This window comes from Mytilus trossulus, chromosome 5, assembly GCF_036588685.1.
Source record: "Mytilus trossulus isolate FHL-02 chromosome 5, PNRI_Mtr1.1.1.hap1, whole genome shotgun sequence".
In the NCBI taxonomy this organism is placed as follows: Eukaryota; Metazoa; Mollusca; class Bivalvia; order Mytilida; family Mytilidae; genus Mytilus; species Mytilus trossulus.
The window spans coordinates 14,883,193-14,905,321 of NC_086377.1; the positions used below are offsets into that span (position 1 = coordinate 14,883,193).

Sequence of the window (22,129 nt, forward strand, 5' to 3'; positions counted from 1 at the left end):
AAGCCAAACATCGAAATTAGATCAGATGAATGTTAAATTCATTTTCGTTGAACACATTTTATGTACTTTAGATAATGGTTTAGTAAGTTCACATTTAAATTTACGTTTTGAAAGTTCATCAGTAATTGAAACATTTATACGTAGGGTATGCTGTGAAAAAAACGTTAATGGTAAAATAGTTCCGCGTAACACTTTTGTGAATACTTGTCTCATTGGAAATCATACCACATCTTCTCTTATTTTTTTTTTATATAAAACCAATGAAAGCTAAATAGCATTAAGGACCCAAAATTCCTCAAAATGAAATAAATATACGGCTAAGGTAATCTATGACTGGGATAAAAAAAATCTAAGCAGATCTTAAACATGTTTATTTCAACAGGATTTGGTTATGAAATAATATTCGAACGGGTTCTGTATTTATTTTTTTGAATGGAGTCTATCAGGCATATTGATTGAATGCAGGCTTTAGTCTTGATATATGTTTGAAATGGTTTGAAATCTTAACTTCAGTCAGTCAGTATATAGGTTAATTTAGAAGTATTAGACCTTGCCATGGAAAATGAAATTGACAGCCTATCATGTACAAATGTAATGCATTATCAACAACTTGTGTAATATTCCATTACAATGTTTATCATTGAACAATTGAGCAGTTTCATTTATTAACCTGGTGTTCACTTGTATAGATTTTTATGCATTGGTCATAAAAATGAGAGGTTTCGATAGCTATAAAACCAGTTATAATGTATTATCCACTATTTTCTACATAAAAAAAACTTTTAATGTATTTCTTTTTCAAAAAGACCATGTGCGTTTAATTGCATAAGGTTAGTTTTTCTTGTAAAGGTGTCCCTACAGAAACGCTTCGAATATATTTGTGTTATATAACCGATTTCCAAAGTTCTCGACATATTTTGTGATGACATTCACAACGTTTCTGTCCTTCAACTTAATTTTGAAAGGTAAAAAATCAGATTGTGCGATACTCATTATTTTCATTTATTAAAAAAAAAGTGTTTGCCCTGTTGAGTTTTTGTCGCTAAAATTTATTCACGTTCAAGTTTATAGATTTTTTAGAAGCATACAAAAACACCGATTTTAACTATAGTGTTTTAGTAGCATGATAATACCATATGTTGTGGTATACTTGACGTCAAACGTTTGTTATACTGCCTTTTACACATTTCATGCAATTTTAAAGGTACCAACATAATTTATAAGAGAGCAAGTCATTATTTATAAAGGAATTAAACAAAAACAGATTGTAACTTCATGTACAAGCTTGTATGAACCTAAATGAAGCTGACTATCATGTTTTAAAATAGATATAGGAAGATATGATATGAGTGCCAATAGAGCTTTCAAAATTTCTTAAATATAGGGTAGTCAGAAGAAAACATAAACCAAAAAAAAACAAAACAAACATTGCTCCAATCCCCTCCCCCGCTCTTCAAAATTACAATGTTGCATTGTTTAACTTTAGAAAATATAAAAGCAAATACATTGTCGTATTCCTTTTAAACAGAAAAATATGAAAATAAAAAAAATAAAAAAAACAAATACTTCATTGATTTAATATTTGCAACGCCAAAATAATAGAATGAAGAAAAAAGATGATCTTCATACTATGCCGTATGCTGCTTTATAATACACTGGAGTTAGGCTCTCCTATGGAACGGTTTTCAAGGGTATACTTGCGTTTTGCATACAGTACTGAACCTTCATTTCTGACATGAAATATGACGTACCTTTTTCAAAAGTTACGTTTTATAAGATGTACAAATCAGAAATGATTAAATAACCCAATATCCAATTGCCTGAAACAAACGTAATCAACAACAAAATGTTAAGGTATTTTTTTCTTAAGAGGGCGTTTAATTCTATGAGGTTTTAAGTGTTTCTGGTAAAGGTAAGCCTAAAAACCCGTTTTGAATAACTTAACATCAGTATACATAAGTGTTATATAACTAATATCTCTAGTTCTCAACATATCATCTGATGCCATTTAGAAAGTTTATGACCTTCAACTTGGTTTTGAAAAGGTAAAACATTTGATCTTTCATTTATATTAATGTGTTCGCCCTGTTGACTTTTTGTCGCTTAAACTGAATCTCACTTTCAAGTGTTAAGTTTTTCAGTAGCATTAGCAGCACATTTGTTTTATATATCATGCATTTTTAAAGGTTCTTATATAATTTTAAACAGAGCTGTTGAAAAATATTCATTAATTTTTACAGACATCATACTAAAACAAAGATTTTAAACTGCATGTGTTAGCTAGTATGACCCTAAACAGAACTTACTATAAGGTTTAGTCCCTGTTTGTTTATATTTCATAATTTTTACTACGACTTAAAACGTAACTTGCTTTCGGTTGAAAAGGGTTTTGCAGTTGGGATGATGCAAAACGACAGACAAAATAGATTTATTTTTTATTTACACATAACAATGAGGTTCGAATATATAGTGCATTAAATGTTTATAGAGTCTTAATCAATCCGATGGATTAAATGTCTGTAATTTTAATCTGAAACTCTAGGTATGCAAGTTTGTTTCATCTCTGTATCTCTAAACTGCATAATCAAGAACAAAACAAATTGACGACTAAACTGAACATATTATATAAAAATTAAATTGGACTTTTAAACTAAATTTTGCCTATTAAATAAATCCCTTAATTTTACAGCAATTAATCAAACTACCAAATAACCTGAAATTTGTTAGATCAATGTATATTGTTTTTTGTCGTTTGTTGCTTAGATATTGGCTTTAGTCTACAGGAGTTTGTTAATGACTACATACCATCATATGCTTCGAATTAGCATGCCAGTATTAGTTGCAATGCAGGCGAAATATCCATGTGTGTACAGAAGTAAACCACGTGTCCGCCGTTAAACTTTCAAGACTACAATGTCATTCTCAATGTAAAGTGCGCGTATTTTTGAGATTCTTAATGTGGTTTCAAGAATATGTGTATATAAATCAATCGACAGAATGATAAACTCAAATATCTGACGATTTGATTGCTCATGTTTTTTGTTGGTGTAATTGGTTATATTGTCAGTGAGGTTAGAATGTATTAAAAGATCTTGTATGTACATGTGATTTTATCAAAAAAAAATTATCATTTCATTCCAACAACTATGTGTGCTTGATTTCTGAAATGTTGAGTTTTTCCCACAATTTAATATTTTGTATACATACCAATAAAAAAATACTACATCGTGAGTGAACGAAATATCAATTGTAGATTAAAACTGACGAGGAAAGGTAACACACGGCCACCGAGAGCTGTATTATTGAGAAGCCTATGTGGTCGTGTGGTCTAGCTGGACGGCTACAGTGCAGGCGATGTGGTGTCACGATATCTCAGTTGCATGGGTTTGAATCCTGGCGAGGGAAAAACCAAAACATTTGCAAAAGCAAATTTACAGATCTAACATTGTTGGGTTGATGTTTAGACGAGTTGTATATATATTCTATATATTTATTTAATTCTTTGTCAATTTATCCCTTTCTAAAAAATAAAATCAACGTGTGGTTCGTTTGATCTCAGTACTTCATGGGTAAAAATCCGATTGTGATGTCTAATTTTCTTGCTGTTCTCTGAAATTCCTACTGTGACGGCATGAAAAAAGGCGACCATGCCTGATGACGTCACATAGAAAGAACACATCTTTTCGCAGATCACTGAAAAGCAGGAATAAGTTTGCCTGCATAATGTAACTTTTGTTAGAAAATCATAAGAGAAACAGATTCCAATACCAAATCTCTTGTAATACGATATTTACCCACTCCTGACAATTAAATTTTAGATATTTAAAACGCTCGGACAAGCCTCGCGTTTTAAATTTAAATGTAACTGTCGAGAGTGGATAAACCTCGTATTACACTCGATATATATATACATTTTTGAGCTCTATACAGGTGTAAATCAACAATTTATTTTTCTCTTATTACACGTAGTGTTTCTTATATTAGCCCTTTTAAATAAAATCCGTTTAATATGTGTTTTTATACAACTATATAATTTACATCTTTTGATTGTAATGATGTTCTCATCACAATTTAAACACTAAAACAAGGGCCATATTATGCTGCAATTTCAGCTTTTATGATTTTTTGAAAACACAACAAACAAAAAGATAACTTTATAATATATTGTATAAGAGAATGCAGTATCCAATCAAAAGAACAATCTAAACAGATTTAAATAAATTATTTTATTAATATAAAATTAGAAACTATTTCTATAACATGTTCTTGGTCTCAAACTAGAAAAGAATTGTGTACAGTAAAATTTTCGGGAAATTTATACTTTCCTAAATTTTAAATCGGGTCTTCAAATGTTCAAATAACACGTGTACCGACAACTTCAAAATGTTGACAACTTCAAAATGTTTATTCCTCACTCGTTCTGACACATAACTGATGATTACCGCTAAATTAATTCAATCTTATGAAAAACATGTTCTATTGTTCTCATCCTTCCAAGGGTATAAACTCGTTGTGTATCCTCATCTTACTTATGTTTGGCTATGGTCTAAGACAACTCTGTGACTATAGTCTTTACTTTATGTACAATCATTTGTGACAGATACAAAGGGTTTAATCGAACTAGCATTAAAACTCCACGTCTTAAATCTTCATAGATTTATTATATGTAGATGAAAGTTACTCCTCGTCCAAATCAAAACTATCCCACAGCATTTTGTTGTGACCTTTTATTTTCTTCGTCTTAGCTTCTATTGTTATCACAAGTCCTTGCTTTTTTAACATTGTGATTGTTGCTTTACATTTTGAATGCATGGCATAAACTAGCGCTGTTCTTCCTTCGTTGTCTGTTGCATGTATGTTAGCTTTGTTCTCCAGTAGTTTGTGAATTATATCTAGCTTTGGGTTGATACCATCTTCAAGTGCTTCAAATTTACACGCCAGCATCAGTGGCGAAATACCCTTGTTAGAAGAGAAGTTTACGTCGTGTCCACCTTGTATCAAAATGGTTGCCAGTTTAAACTTTCCGGATTCTAATGCCTTCATCAACTTGTTTTCCATTTGCAATGTAAAGTGCATTATTATAAGACTCTGGCAGTGTTTTATCAAGAAATGAGTTTTCCATCTCTCGTCTCAATGCTTTATAGTCAAATTAAAAGCGTTAATTTGCATTGAATTGAGGGAAAGGTTAGTAACAACGTCATCGTAACTAACATTGTTGATTACCTAGATGCCATTGACTCTGTTGATTTGTGTGAAGTAAGTTATTATAGACAAGAAGGCAATTGACCTTTAAAAGCCCTTTAAATAACAGTTTTTGAAAGTCGTTTATTTCAACCTTGATTTTTTTCACGGAAATATATTTGAATAAGGGAATCAAATTGATAAACTATGATTGAAAGTTACATCTACGAATAATGTACACAACAAATGTTCAAGTACTTAAATATTTTTTTTATATAGATTAGAACGTTGGTTTTCCCGTATGAATGATTTTACACCAGTAATTTTGGAGCCCTTTACAGCTTGTTGTTCGGTGTGAGCCAAGGCTCCGTGTTGAAGGCCGCACATTGACCTATAATGGTTTACTTTTTTAAATTGTTATTTGGATGGATAGTTGTCTCATTGTCACTCACACCACATCTTTCTATATCATGTATATCCAAGTAGGAAAACTAATATGATTTCAAATATTATATTAGATATGAAATTGTATATTTACAATATTGAAAGGATCATTTCCTAACATTTCTGACGGTATGACTTGTATTTTCGAGTGCCTCCTTGTTTTTTCATCACTTGTAAATATAACGGAATTTGATGAGACTGTCATTTAAGTGAGAGGGTAAGCGCTATAGAACCAGGTTTAATCCACCTTTTTAATTTGAAAATCCCTGTACCAATTAAGAAATATGAGAGTTCTTGTCCATTCGTTTTTGATGCGTTTTTTTTATTTGATATTGCCATGTGATTATGGACTTTCCAAATCGATTTTTCTCTAAGTTCAGGTTTTTTTTGGTGTTTTTTACTTTTTGCTTGTTTTTCTGTTCTTTTGTAAGAACTGGTGGAGCATCTATGTGACCCACAAACAAGTGAAACATTTTAGTCTTAAGAAATTAATTTGACTTAAAATCATCAACAAAGTCTGCACAATCAGTGATTTTCGTAATGATCAGTATTATAGACTACTAAATGCTGTTTAAACAAACCCCTTGCAATTATTCGGTGCTAGTCAGTAGCTTGTCTGACACTTAGCAAAATATAAACGGAACAGTTCTTTATTGGCTGCAATCTAATGGTTTAAAAAGTAGTGTTGAATTCACCGCATTGAATAAGCCTGCAAATTGACTTCAGTTTTTAACAGGCTGTTCACACCAACATGACTGTTTTGTAAAAAAAAAATGTTTTACTGTTGACGCATAAACTGAATGTGCAAATACATTTATATTAATGTGGTATTTTGCACTGTTTATATTCCAAAAGTATAAACCATGTAAACATTAAACTAATCCAATGCATTAGCATATCAAACCAATGAGCATTGCATAAAAATCAAAACAATTACGTTAACTAGAACAGGACACCATGTTTTCTTGACTCCAGCGCTCAACGAAATTCATAAAAACATAGGAACGTACGAACAAATCCAATGTATAGGTGGAGTATGTTATTCAAATTCACGCAGTGGCTTTTCAAGGTAGTATTTTCTGTATCATTCGGCGCTAGGTGGTATTGTCTGTATCACTCGGCTCTAGGTGGTATTGTCTGTATCACTCGGCTGATTCATTACGTAGTGGCTTTTCATAGTGGTATTGTCTGTATCACTCGGCTGATTATAAATTTCACAACTTAGGATCCATAACCTACGCTAGTCCTTGTAAATAAATGAAATTTTTTTTCTTTCCATTCAAAAAAAAAACCATGTTTTTTTGGGGTTTTTTTTCATTTGTATTTTGTATTTTTTTATATTATATTGTTTATTTCTTTAGAACTGTGTTTTCTGCAATTAATTAATTGACATCTTTGGATACATACAAATTTTGACACCTATATCTTAAGCTAAATAAATATTAATTTTGTTTACGAATACAATCTGTTTAACCTCAATCATTATATGACACTGGAGAAAACACTAGCAGTGGTCGCCATCTCTAGGTAAATTGCCCGTATACTTGTTTTATGTTACTTAAAATAAAAATTCTAGCTTACACATATGTATTTCTAATTATAAAATGTAGATAAATGTGTAAATTAAATTATTAGCTGGTATTTTAGCGCTTATTTTCTAGAAATATTAAATTTGTATAAGCTAATGCCTAACATGACACTCTAAGAAAAAAAGGAAAAAAAAAGCATTTGTCGTCATTAAACCATTTTGGACAATTAGAAGAGTCTTATTGTCAATTTAAGACGGTTTATGTTTAAAAATTAGATATAACATGATAAAAGCAGAAAGATGAACACAAGAGTCATTTTGGTGAAAGCAAAATTTTTTATAGTCAATCACGTAACCTTCAACATTATGTAAAACCAATTTCATATAGCTGGCATACAAAAAGGGCCCGACAAAAACAAATGTTACACATGTACAATTCAATCAAAATTGAGTAGTGACAGAACGTTAAACGGGAAACAAAAACGACAGAAAACAATTGAATTGGTACAGTTATATACAGAATGTGGCAGTATTCAGATGGTTTAAATTCAATTATCATAGTATTAAATACATAATTTACTCTTAGACTAAAGTAGGTTTAAATAGTTATCAAAGGTACCAGAATTATAATTAAATATACCAGACGCGCGTTTCGTCTATTATCAATGACGCTCAAATCAAAATTGTTATATAGCCAAACAAGTACAAAGTGGAAGAGCATTGATAGAAACAAATGTTGAGCAATTTGATTTTTCAAACTTCTGTAAAAAGTGAAAACACAAAAATACGGAGAAGTCTCCAATCAAATGGAAATGTCATAAGCGCAAACACACCAATCGAATAGTTAAAAACTATGGAACGCCGGAACTGTCTTATAGTGTAAATATTTAATGCGTTTTGTCGTTTTGCCTTTACGTCCTGTCATTTATTCTTTATGTTATGTGCAGATGCCTTTACATCCTGACACGGCATCTCTGTGTTTTGTCAAACTAGTAATTTGTTTTGTCTAACAATTGTATGATATGTCATTGCTAAACTTTGTTGTGTAAAATATGCCTAACATTATGCTGTAACTACTATATATTCTGTGAATACTTCGGAACTTTATGATCAACCACCTTTACATTCTCTGATATTTTATCTATGTTGTGCCTATTCTTCTTTTACGTAAGTCAGTTAATAATTGCGTACGGTCTCAAGTGTTATTGTTATGTCAAATGTTCTAAACGTTTTATTGTGATACACCTTTGTTCTATGTAAATCTCATGATATTATAGTCTTTTGGCGTTATGTTGTATTTATACATATGTATCTTCAGTGAAAAACATAATACATCATGGTATAATTCATATGAGTTTGCCGTACAGTTGATACTCTCTGTGATCATCCATTACGTCATGTGCAAATACCTTTTACATTATGTGCAAACAACTAATACGTTTTGTGCAAACCTCGTTTACCTTATGTGCAAACATCGTTAACTCTATGTGTAAACATCGTTTACCTTATGTTCAAACACCTTTTACGTTATGTGCAAATACCTTTTACGTTATCATGTTATGTATAAAAAACTTCATCATTATGTGCAAATACTATTACGTTATGGGCAAATACCGCTTACATTATGTGCAAACACCGATTACCCAAGGTGCAAATGTCTATTACATTATGTCCAAACATCTATTACGTTATGTGCAAACACCTTTTACTTTATGTGCAAACATCTATTACGTTATGTGCACACACCTGTTACGTTCTGGTAAACGCTTTTTTGACACAGATTTAAAAAAAACCGCATCAATGATATGCATTTTGAAAATGAAGAAAATTAAAATTTTGACCTTTCTAACAAACTGTGGATTTTCATAATTATATTGATTGGTGTAAAATGCTATATACATACTATATATCTAGTTTTATGGGAAATTAGTTTGCTCCATTTTAAAAGTGTGCGTTATGCATCCATGATGGGTTTTTTTTCTATGGTCGGGTTGTTGTCTCTTTGAGATCTTTTGACACATTCCCCATTTCCTTACTCAGTTTTATTTGAAAATTTGTTCACTTTACTTGTTGAAAATTAACAAATATACAGACACGACTCTAGTTTCTCAAAGAGGTGCAACCGAAAGGAACAAAACGATATAAAAAAAGAAGATGTGGTACGAATGACAGTGTGACAACTCTTCACAAGAGACCAGGATGATTTGTTATTACCCTCCCAGTATGGTTTTCATCTGTACTAGATTAATGCTACAGATGTAATGACGTCTCCCACGATTCATGTAGCAGCTAAGGAATCCTACAAAATGTTTAAGATTTTATTTTCGTTTATTTCCTTTAACATGTTAACAGTTGTGGATATTATTCTGAATAACCTTTCTAAGACTGATTATTTCCTCCGTCCCTGACAAGGCTTGTTGAAAAGGTGGGTGTCATGAAAAGGGTTGGTCAGGTGACCCGCCCCTCTTATCTGGCAATTGTTTTAAAACTCACAGGGATGTTGGAAAAATTTGATTTGATTTTGGATCAGACAAGTAGACGGGTGTAACAAAATGCTGCATTTTCTTTAAAACAAACTATTGGTTTTTCATATTAAAAACTGCCTTATCCTGTAATCCACAAAAATGACCCATACAAATCATGCAAATATTATTCTGAAAGAAAGGGTTATCAGCCTTGTTTCACCTTCACTGGCCATACTCGAGATTTAATCCCGCAACTTGAAACTCCAGATAATGACTTTCATTTATCCGTATTTGGTCCGGTAGTTTTTCGAATCGTGTCATCAAGAACGATACAAAAAATACATAATTCAGTAAATTGTTATTGTTTTCTTCTGTTATTATTTTATAAGTGATGTGCATATCGTTTCTTTTGTTGAATAAATCAATAATTATTCCGTTGCTAAAATGGTCATCATAACATATTTTTCTCTTTGAATTTCAGAAAATACTGACTATCTATTAAAAAAAAATGTGGTATGAATGCCAATGAGACAATTCTCCACGACAGACAAAATGACAAAGAAATCAATAACAATAGATCCCCTTATGGCCTTTAACAAAAAAAAACATACCGCATAGTCAGCTAATCTATTTATTTTTTTAACCCATTTAATTTTTTCAACAGTTTTGAAAATCAATTGTTACAGTTAAGAATTTCGCTTTAATCCTGCTATTAGCTAGGTATTGTATACAAATAACAGGTAAACAAAATTTGGTTTGCTTTGTTTGTACAAATACAAAAAAAAATCCTGCTACCCGCTTCCATGTTGATCAATCGGTAATGGGGATTTCTTTCTGGTAATAGTTCATTTTGGGGTTTTCTTCGAGTCCGCGTTTCAATAATTGTAAAAATCAGAGACAATGGTTAAGATTTGAACAACTTATTCTCACTAAATACCAGGTGTAAATTGTAAACAATATATGTATATTGTCATAAATATAAAATGTATTAGTTCCCGCTGCAAAACAGGAGAAAATTCGGCAAGCCTCACTTTTCGTCCTGTTTCTAAAGCTCGAACACATAAAAGAGGGACAAAAGATACCAAAGGGACAGTCACTTTTACCAACAAAGTACAACTACAATCAATACATTATTCCACAGTTGTTGATATGCATTTATCTTTTTGTTCAATATTTCAACGAATATCGTCGTATAAATTAGAAACATAAACTTTTTTCCGAACGGAGAGTCATAAATTCAATGAATATTATTACGGGATATACGGTATAAACGGTAAGCTTCGATGCGTTAAGTTATGAACACTAATGGATCGATAAATATAGCTAAATACACAATTAAGCCAAATGTTCATAAAAGGAATTTGCTGCCTATCATTATTCTGACAAATCTTATTCTAAAAAATATAAAATTTCATACAAATACATTCTATTGGATCTACATGTAAATGTAATCATTCTGAAATATGTTTTGACAGTTTCCGTAAAATATTGCCATTTTTGTTGAGCTTTCGACTTTTGTCGAATATGCGAAACATAGCGATCCTACATTCCGTAGTCGTCGGCGGCAGCGTCCACAAATATTCACCCCGTGGTTAAAATTTTTGAAATTGTCATATAAACTATCTTAAACTAGACTGGATTTCTACTAAACTTGGACAGAAGCTTGTTTATGATCATAAGATACAAAAATATAAATGTAGTATCCAGAATTGAAATTTAAAACACCTTTTTTCCGTATTTTACTTATAAATGAACTTATATTTTCTACCAGGGAATATTACATTTGCAATGTGAAGCAACACATTCACTCTCTGGTTAATGTTTTGAGAATCTTAAAAACTTTCTTTTACTCTTTTGGATTTGTACCAAACTTGGATAGACGCTTGTTTGTGATCAAAAGCTAGTATCTGGAAAGATTTTTTTTTAAGATTTTGTACCTGTTTTTTACTTATGAATGGACTTCCAGTTAACATTACAGTCTGAAGTTAATTTTTTGAAAACATTTATTAGATTCATAAACTAGCCTGTATTTTTACCAAACGTAGACAGAAGCTTCTTACAGTCAAAGATCGTATCAAGAGGAATATTTTTATTGTTTTTCTTCCTAATTTTTGTTGAGCCTGCGATTAACAGTAAAAGTAGTCGAGACACTGGGTTCCGCGGAACCCTTACGCATTTTCAGATATATATCTTTTCTCGGCTACTGTTAAAGCGGGACTTTTTTTATAAATAGCTAGCGAGGCATGAAGTTCATATGATTCAAATCAAATTATCCTCAAAGTGCGGAAACAATCTTGAATTGATGCAATCTTGTTCGCCTTGAAATCGACGCAACATATTTAGTCAAAATTCTTTTAAAAAAAAATCACCTATATAACGAAAAGAAAACTATGACAGACTTTAATACGAAAGGGAAGCCTAAAATTCTTCTGTAGATTTCTTGCTACAACTGATTATAAATCAAGAAAGTTCACTTGTCATGTTTTGTATAATTGGAATTTATGAACCCTCTTGTTCGTCCGTTTATAGCACCAAGAATCAATTATCAGCTTACTCCCAGTTTTCAAAAATCTTTAAATGTGCAGTTTGTCATTGATACGATTTGAGTTCTCAAAATGAATCAAGATAATATAAGGACAATAAGAAATTTGTAAAAAAATATAAAACCCTTGTTATGTTTTATTACTATTTGAGAACATCTTTATGTTAAAGATATGAATCAAAGTACTGAAGTACTGAACATTGGATGACCACAAGCACTTGTCTTAGAAAACCAAATCACATCTCTTTACCTGAAAATGACGTTAAAGTACAGATATTTATTTTTTCTGTGCGTGGATGATAAATTCAACCTCATCGAAGAAGTGATACAAATCAGTAAACTCGTTATACATTATTTTAATATTTGTAAATTACAGTTACATGTATATATAATTTTCATCCATTTATATATCATTCTATTGCACTATATTAATTATAGTGCTGTGCAAGTAAATGGTGGACACTCTTCTGTAATTTTTCGATTTTTCTAAAAGATTGCATTTGGGTAGGCATTCATATTTTCCAGCAAAACATTTAATGTCCGAAGAAGAGAGAGGGAGCAAAGACAGATAACTCTGCATGGGATATCGCAAACGTTCTTGAGATATTCTTCCGCATGCAGTAACACATATTTTCTGTACGTGTGTATAAGTATTAAAGATTTTTTACTTTATTTATGTTTCTAACGAGTTTAACAAAATTTTCATATTATTAATTTATGTTAAAAAAAAAAACCTTTTTTTTTTTCTCTTTTTGATTTCTAATTCAATAACCAGTGGCGAAAACAGAATTTTTGAAAATCATGGAGCTGCGTTTGTTGGTTCTATAAGCAGTTTGATTAAGACGGGGGCACGGTTGCTTCCTGATGTGACTGAAATTAAGCAACTGGCTTAAATGAGATAAATAGTTACAGACTGTTGAAAATTAACTGTGTGTATTACATTTCAGATCAAATGTTATTAATTCATGGTCGTTTTATTATGCATATATTACACACTTAAATTCATAATTGAAATTTCAATCATTAATACGTCTTTACTTGCATTGCTAATCTGCAATGTGTACGATTTGTTTGCTAAAAATGTTCCTGTACAATGTTTTCAAAAATACATTAAATGTATTTTATGACTTTTGTCAATTTAGGCACACCTCCAGAGAGACACACCTCGAGAATCGTGTCTATATATTTGTAAATATTTTAATTTTCAACAAGTAAAGTGAACAAAATATAAAAAGAATGGATGTATAACGTACACTCTTCAAGAAGAACAAAAAACTAAATATTTATATAACATTTTTATATCAATGTAAATAAAATAAAAATACTATATTTCCAATACTAAATCAACAACCCGATGCACACATATTACCACCAGTTCACATTCAGCATCCAATGAATATTACCTTGAAGAAGAATACAGCGAAGTAGTTCAGTGCTTTTTTGAAAGCTGAAACTTGTAATTTTCTTAATTTTCAAAGTGTATATCACTGCTGCGTTTTGTTTTAATCTGTGTCAAAAAAGCGTTGATTAGAATTAACGTAATTGGTGTTTGGACATAACGTAATAGGTGTTTGCACCTAGCGTAATAGATGTTTGGACATAATGTAATAGACATTTGCACATAGGGTAATCGGTATTTGCACATACTGTAAGCGGTATTTGCACATAACGTAAAAGTGCTTGCACATAATGATGTAGTTTTTATACATACCTTAATAGGTATATGCACATACCTTAATAGGTATATGCACATAACGTAATAGGTATTTGCACATAACGTAATAGGTGTTTGCACATAAGGTAAACGATGTTTGCACATAGAGTGAACGATGTTTGCAAATAAGGTAAACAATGTTTGCAAATAAGGTAAACAATGTTTGCAAATAAGGTAAACGAGGTTTGTACAAAACGTATTAGTTGTTTGCACATAATTGACGTAATGAATGATCACAGAAAGTATCAACTGTACGGCAAAACGCATATGAATTATACCATGATGTATTATGTTTTTCACTGGAGATACATATGTATAAACACAACATAACGCCAAAAGACTAAAATATCATGAGATTTACATAGAACAATGGTGTATCACAACAAAACGTTAAGGACATTTGACATAACAATACCACTTGAGACAGGACGCAAGGTGGTTGATCATAAAGCTCCGAAGTATTCACAGAATATATAGTAGTTACAGCATAATGTAATGCATAGTTTACATTGCCTATGTAAATTTTAAAATTGTTTGTATGCACATTGAACGACAAATTTATGTGACGTATATAATTTTTCTGACGTCAGACACTCAAATCAATCCATGTGTTCGTAGATAGTAGATGTTTTTGTGTCCTGTTAAATTGTTCCTTTTAAAAGTTTTGGATTCTCATAAATTCTATGTATAACTTTTGGACTAGTTTGAATCTCGGGCTCTTTCTGTAATTCATTCTTACATACTTTTGATTTTTTAACCCTGTATGCGTACATTGCCTAGTATGTAAATTTTAAAATTGTTTGTATGCACATTGAACGACAAATTTATGTGACGTATATAATTTTTCTGACGTCAGACACTCAAATCAATCCATGTGTTCGTAGATAGTAGATGTTTTTGTGTCTGTTAAATTGTTCCTTTTAAAATTGTTATACGATGATGACTGATGTACCCATATTTTGACTATTTTATTAATTGTGACTGTTTATTTAACGCATCATGTAAATGTAGCGGAATTTGATGAGACTGTTATTAAAGTGAGAGGGTTAGCGCTATAGAACCAGGTTTAATCCACCATTTTCTACATTTGAAAATGCCTGTACCAAGTCAGGAATATGACAGTTCTTGTCCATTCGTTTTTGATGAGTTTTGTTTTTTGATTTTGCCATGTGATTATGGACTTTCCAAATTGATTTTCCTCTGAGTTCAGTATTTTTGTGATTTTACTTTTTACACAACAAGGTTTAGCAATGACATTTCATACAATTGTTTGACGAAACAATTTACTAATTCGACATAACACAGAGATGCAATGTCAGGATATAAAGGCATCAGCACATAACATAAAGAAGAAATGACAGGACGTAAAGGCAAAGCGACAAAACGCATTAAATATTTACACTATAAGACAGTTCCGGCGTTCCATAAAAAACTGTCATAATATTGATTAGGTGTAAACATTTTCTAATGAAGAAAACTGCGTATCAAACCTGGTGAAACGATCGTTGGAATCATTCGGGTTTACGACAACGTTTTCGTTTTTGTGACCACCAATAGGTATCACGATTTCTCAATAATACCTCTTCGACAAATCCTAAGTTCGGTATCATTGATGTTTTAATCTTCTAGTACCAACGCAGTCATTCAATTAGTGATTAGAGTCCTTGACTATTAATTGCGTTATGATTTCAATGTTTCTGCTAAAGGTAGATCTACAAAATGTGGACAATGTACATTATTTACTTAGTGGACGAAAATATGACATCCTTTTGGGGGGGATATGTCAGAAGGATTTGTTTGGGAATGGTTATTTATTTTTGGTGACTTTAAGGAAAGACTATTCAAATTCTGCATTGTCGGAACATGATTTTCCTTTTCATTTAATAAAGGAACTATTTATTTATTTTCAAAATTAAATTTTTAATATTTGAAAATACAATTTTTTTTCTAAATTAAATGATATATGTCTAGTCAATTCAGTATGTACCATTTTAACAGAATCAATCATCATCCCCTAGAAGTTATTATTCTTAATTCTTACATGCATATCCTGCATACGCATAGGGTATCAAACTTTTGTTTAAACTAGCCTCGTTAACAAATAATGTAAAAAAAATACATTTTCGGCGAGGAATGTTGAAGGCTGCTGAAAGTCAAAAGAAGTTCTGGAAAAAGGATGCATTATCGTATACTCATAAACAAATAACGCTTATTGTCAACAGCAACAACCACTAAATTACAGGCTCCTGACTTGGGGCAGGCATGTTTTAGCGGGGTACCAATCCTCTCTTAACTTTTGACAATTGTGTTAAAGGATAAAAATCAGTTGAAAACGGCTAAATTCATCCGATTGATACAAATAGAAATATAACACAGAGTGCAAGTGGCCGGGTATATCACAACAACAAAAAACACAAGTACAGATCATTTAATACTCGTAGTTACTGGCTAGTTCAAAGCCACTAACAAACGAAAATATGACTATAAGACTAACTAACCAATTGTATACATCCAACATCCAATGGATTTACTATAAAGAGGTCATAAACAGTCAGAGAAAAGCATGACCTTTTACATTGCAAGGTAGAGGTATCGATGTATTGTAGATAAATGAAAGTGTTTATGTATAAAACAATAATATTTAGTTTGCTTTTAATTTATTGATAACAAAATCAATATTCAAGGATCTAATTACGGCGTTGAATCGGAAATCTTTTAAAATGAATTAATTTAAAGGATCTTTTAGTTTACCAGGATCGTTTCTATATTTCTGTGCACGGTAAGGAACATTTCCGTACAAATTAAAATATGCTTTCCGGTTTGAAATAAATTAAAAACAACCAAATGTCAAACCAAATCTTTATATTTTTGACAGAATTTCCTATTTGGGATTAATATATTTAAAGGGAGTTTGTAAAATTAGATATAAGATCCTTAAATAGAATACAACCCATGAGTTTTAAACAAAATTAATAAATTAATGCAACAATAAGGGAATGAAGCAGTACCATCAAAGAAAATAAAACCTTAAACCTGGGAACAGTTAAAAATCAAAGCGACAAACATTAGACAAATAACACTAATCATAACACATTAGAAACCTGGATCCCGAAAAACAGGTTACATCAGATGGATAGAACTTGCTTCTAACAAGACGCTCGCTATGAAAACAAACAGAACTAACTATTCATTTTTGTAATTATTAAGACGAAGTTATTTATTTTCAATATTCTCCAGTCCCCTATCTCCTTCTCCCGAATATCAAATGATTGGCCTCTTATTATCACTAACAATTATCGGTAAGATAAATGATATCACATGTTCTCGACATACATTTTTGTTGATATTTAGAAAGCTTCTGTCCCTCAACTGTTAATTAAAGAAAAGAAAAAGTCAGATTTTTCGAAATAATTTTTCCTTTAATATTTAAAAAAAAAGTTATCTATTTGTCGCTAAAATTTAATCACACATTAGGGTGTAAAGTGTATAAGTTGCCTCGTTAGCACATATGCTGTGTAAAATTTTTAGTAGCATCAGCAGCACATACTCAAAACCAATTATTCAAACATAAAAAAAGGATTTGTATGATGATTTCCACAGTTGCAAATAACTGCTAATTGTGCTAAACAAATTTCAAAGTCATAAACAGGAAGCATAATACTTATCACCTTGCATTTGGCATTTACGTTGATATTTACAATGAAAAACGTGTGATTATGTGTGTCTGACGAAAAAACTATTCTTAATGGGTTTTTCTACTGGGTGATGATTAATATGAAACTTCAATTCTCACTTTTCTGATCGCTAAAAACAATTTTAATTGCAACACAATATTATGAATATTGACAATCATTACTGTAGACCAACATTTTGTCCAATAATTGTACAATTTTTTTGGTAGTGAAATCATAAGAAACACAACAAATTGTAGTACACAGATTGAGACACAATGGCAAATTTGAACTTCGCAAGACAATACAAGGCAAACATCCCTTGTTTCAACTCGAGGAAACTAATATCGTGTTATTGTTAAACATGCATTTATTGCATAGAGTTTAAATTTCTCAATACAAGTCAATAAAATACAATAAGCTTCATCCCAAAACACTCCGTCATATTCACTTGTCAAACAAGTGGCAAGTGCATGCAAACTACAATCACATACGATCATGAACGTGTCTGTCATCATAATTTCACGTTGAAGTCAAGTTAAATGGTAATTGCTGACCACAATAATATAGATTGAGACCTGTTAAAAAACTTATTGGAAATTATGTATTTTTGTGGTGGTATTTGATAGTTATATAAAGGCCATTAACTTCTTATATACTACGACTCCTTCCAACACTTTAAGCTGGTCGAATATACCGACATTCTATTTAGACAATAATGAAGTTATGATCACGATAATTCTCAAAAGAATTGTTCATTAAAATCTATAGAGATATTTCTTAAGGGATCAGGGATGGCATTTTTGTATTTCTGCTGTATTGGCCGATATAAGCTGGACATAAAAGCATAACTATGTATTTATTTATTATTCAGAATAGAAATCATCCTACGATGACAGTGACACACTTCTGAAAGAAAACAAATCATCAGGGTAACCGTAAAATTAACCCTTTCTCGAAAAACTCTTCTCTACATAAACATATGCTTGTACCCAGTCAGACATATGACAGTTGTTATGTTTGAGCTTTTGGTTTTACCAATTGATAATGTACTGTAAACCAAATTATTTTCGCGAATACTATATTTCGCGTTTTATCCTTTCTAGTCCACTTCGCGGCTATTTAATTTCGGGATTTTCCAGCTGACTTGGTTTATTTTAATAAGGTAACAACAGAGTTTTACATATTTGCGACGATTTATTTTCGCGTTATTTTTCTACTCGCGAAAGTCGCGAAAATAAATTGCTCGCGAAAATAAGTTGGTTTACTGTATTTCCCGTTGAGAATTTTCTTCGGTGTTTGGTAATTTTTGTAATCTTATGCCTGGTATCTCATATCTAACTTTAATTTTCTAGCATCGGTGTCATCATTCCAGAAGTTAATTATAAATTCCTGCAATACTCCTTTGATTTATATGAAAATTAATAGCAAAAAAATGTTGAAATTGGTTATTGTTCTTGTACTTTTTTTCGCGGGTACTTATTTTCGCGAATTGTGTATTTCAAACACGTTCGCAGGTACATAGGGTATGCATTTTTCCAATTTAATAATTATTGCCTTTAGTTGAAAGGTTTGATTTAGATTCGCGTGTATCTATTTTTGCAGTAATAAAATATCCGCGAAATTCGTAAAAATAAAGACACCGCCAAAAAATAAGTACAATTACAGTAATTACACACGATATTTTCTCTGTAATAAAGCTTGTTACACGTATTTGTATGACATTGACTTAAAGTTGGTTTGGATTTAACTATTCCTTTTACATCTCGATGCATTTATGCAGTTCGAACACATATTATTTGTAGCTTTTTATAAAACTTTTTTCATGCACTTTATATTTAACGTCAATAGTTAATTGTTATACTTCCAAATTATCATCAGCCAATGAGTCAGTTATTCATAAATTACAAACATTATGTTAGTTATACATTTCCTTACAACCTCTACTTATAAATGAAAAAAGATATTTGAAAAAAGGTTACCTTTATCGTTAATCAAAGTATAACTAGAACAATTTATTTGGAGAACTTTTTAAAAATTTTCTTCGATAGCCTAAGAAGTCAATTGCGTTGGGGTGTCAATGTTTCTGGTAAAGATAGATATCAAAGAATACTTAAAAAAAAAAAAATTTGTTAAGATGTAATGCAATACAGGGAAAGCAAATCTGCCCCAAATTACCATTTTGTCTGTCCAAACAAGATTTCAATCACTCGTAAAAAAAGTATTTATCAAAATTTAGGCAAAAACTTAATTTCTTTTCTTTCGATTTTAAGCCAAATAAATACCAACGCAAATGTTAGGTAACAGTACGATACAGCCTTTTTCCGCCATTTATTAAAAATTAAAATATCTCCAGAAGGTGCTCCATTATATTTCTAGTTTATTTTGTTCCCTAACATTTTCGACTCGTAGTATCAATTTTAATTTTCTTAATTTAAAAAAAAATACCTAGTAAGTACATCCTTAATGTCACTCACATGTTATCGACATATCTTTTAGGTATATGTAAAAACAAAAATTCCCATCCTTGATCTGCTAGCTAAAAAAAGTCTTGATTGTGCGATTATCATTATTTAACATTTAATATATTCAAAAAAAGAGTTTTAGCTGTTGACTTTTTGTCGGTAAAATTGAATCACACATTCAAGTGTTAAATTGTTTAGCAGCGTTTTAGCGCACACTTAACGTCAAATGTCTATGATACTTTTTCATTTAAACATCTTATGCAACTCCAAAAATACCAGCAGAATTTCATGCAAAGATATTTAAACACTTTTCTGGATTTCTATCAAAAAGAAATTGAAAATTCAGTTTATAACGACATGAACTTCGAGCTTAGATTAACCTAGATGAAGCTGATCATTTGATGATGGTCCTTTTTTGTTTTACGACGTTACCCATTAATGGCTTTCAGTTGTAAGGAATCCGGCTGTCATAATGATGTTAACAAGCTGTTAAAAATACATATATAAATACATGGTGTATACACAGTGGACTTTAAAAAGCAGAAACAGTAAAGATCTGAGTACTTGTTTTGTTCACGCATCGTTGACAATATAAAGGAATTTGATGTGACTGTCATACAAGTGAGAGGTTAAGCTAGCTATCAAACCAGGTTCAAGTGATGTTCTTTGATACAAACATACTATTGGTTATGTGTCACCATCCTTTTATAACCGGGCGTTTTCCGTGTTATAATAATTCAAAGACGGAATACCAATACTTTAAACTTTATTAGCAAGGTCCGGACAGTATTAGACCTAAGACCTAAACTGACCACAAAATAACATACAAAAGCATGTATAGAAAACAGTTTCTATAGCAAACGATTGGTGTCCAACGCATTAACTTGTCATCGTCAGAGTGATTTTAGTTTCGACAAACATACATTTGTATATAACAATGGAGTTAATTAAACACAAAGAAATATAAAAGGTTAGATAGACGGATAACAAATTGTCACTTTATCACTTAAAATATATTGTCTGAACTTGATTTATTTCTAAGTCCCAATTGTCCAAATCTTCCTAGTTATACTTTTGCCCAATTACATGTAAGAGAAAACCAACACACTTCTTCACTATGTCTGCATACTGTTTAAAGGGGAATAAACCATACACTTTATTGATTGTCTCTCATATAAAGTTTCTCTTCCATGTCATACGATAATTAGTCAGTGTTCTATTGTGTTGTATTTCATTTTATTATTATCTCATTTTCGTATAAAAAATCATTGTAACCATTGTATAAAATTTAAAATTTAAACACGCTAGGATCCATGTTGGATTAATAAAATATTCTATCATGTTCTATTCTATTCTATTTTTATACTTTTCTTTTCTATTGTATACTTTACGTACATATATTAGGCGTTAACGTTCAATGCATCATAAAAGGACATCGGGATCACGGTTTTAATGAGACAATCACTTTTTTTGTAGTTTAAAATTGATTGACGATTCCAAATGTATCTTTTGTATGTGATACACGTCTGATATGTATGATAAGTTTGACTTCAACTTTGGCAAAAATGTTTTTGATTCTTCTCAAATGTTTCTGATTTGATATTTAGAGAAGAAAGTCGAATGTGTTGTATCTTGTGGCCTTCTATGTTGTGACTTCACTAGCAATCATGTAAAGAATTTTAAAACATAAATTCCATAATATTAGGGAAATATTACCATTTATACGCAAATACGAATTCAATATGTTCCGACAAGACTGACTAACACTGTGTATGAATACCAAAGGCTGTGAATTATATGGTAATGAGAGAGCATCTCAATTAAGGAAGGTGACATCTGCAGCGGAATCATGTTTACCTCCGGTTTTTATTGAAACAATTCCTGACAATAACGGATAGTAAAATGAACTTGCCATTCATCTATTTCACCCGATATGATACAGATAATAAAATATTAACCTTTCACTTAAGACTAGATGCTCATGTCTAAATAATATTTTTGGGGATAGGGCTGCCAAAAGTTTTTTATTTATTTTTAATACATCTTTAAAGACGGTTGTCTTTTTTAGATAAACTATCCTGAAATTGTTTCGTTTTTTTAATTTTCCAAAATAAAGAAT

The 22,129-nt window shown here is 31.1% G+C and overlaps 1 protein-coding gene across 1 annotated transcript; it reads right to left on the reverse strand.

Annotated features, from left to right (window-relative positions):
* Positions 1 to 4,677: 4,677 nt before the first annotated feature.
* On the reverse strand, positions 4,678 to 5,058 carry LOC134717641 (ankyrin repeat domain-containing protein 34B-like). Its single transcript, XM_063580135.1, has one exon. It carries the CDS (start codon positions 5,056 to 5,058, stop codon positions 4,678 to 4,680), a length of 381 nt encoding a protein of 126 aa, XP_063436205.1.
* Positions 5,059 to 22,129: the final 17,071 nt, after the last annotated feature.

Coding starts and splice junctions, on each gene's coding strand:
- LOC134717641 (XM_063580135.1), bottom strand. CDS start 5,058: ATGGAAAACAAGTTGATGAAGGCATTAGAATCCGGAAAGTTTAAACTG.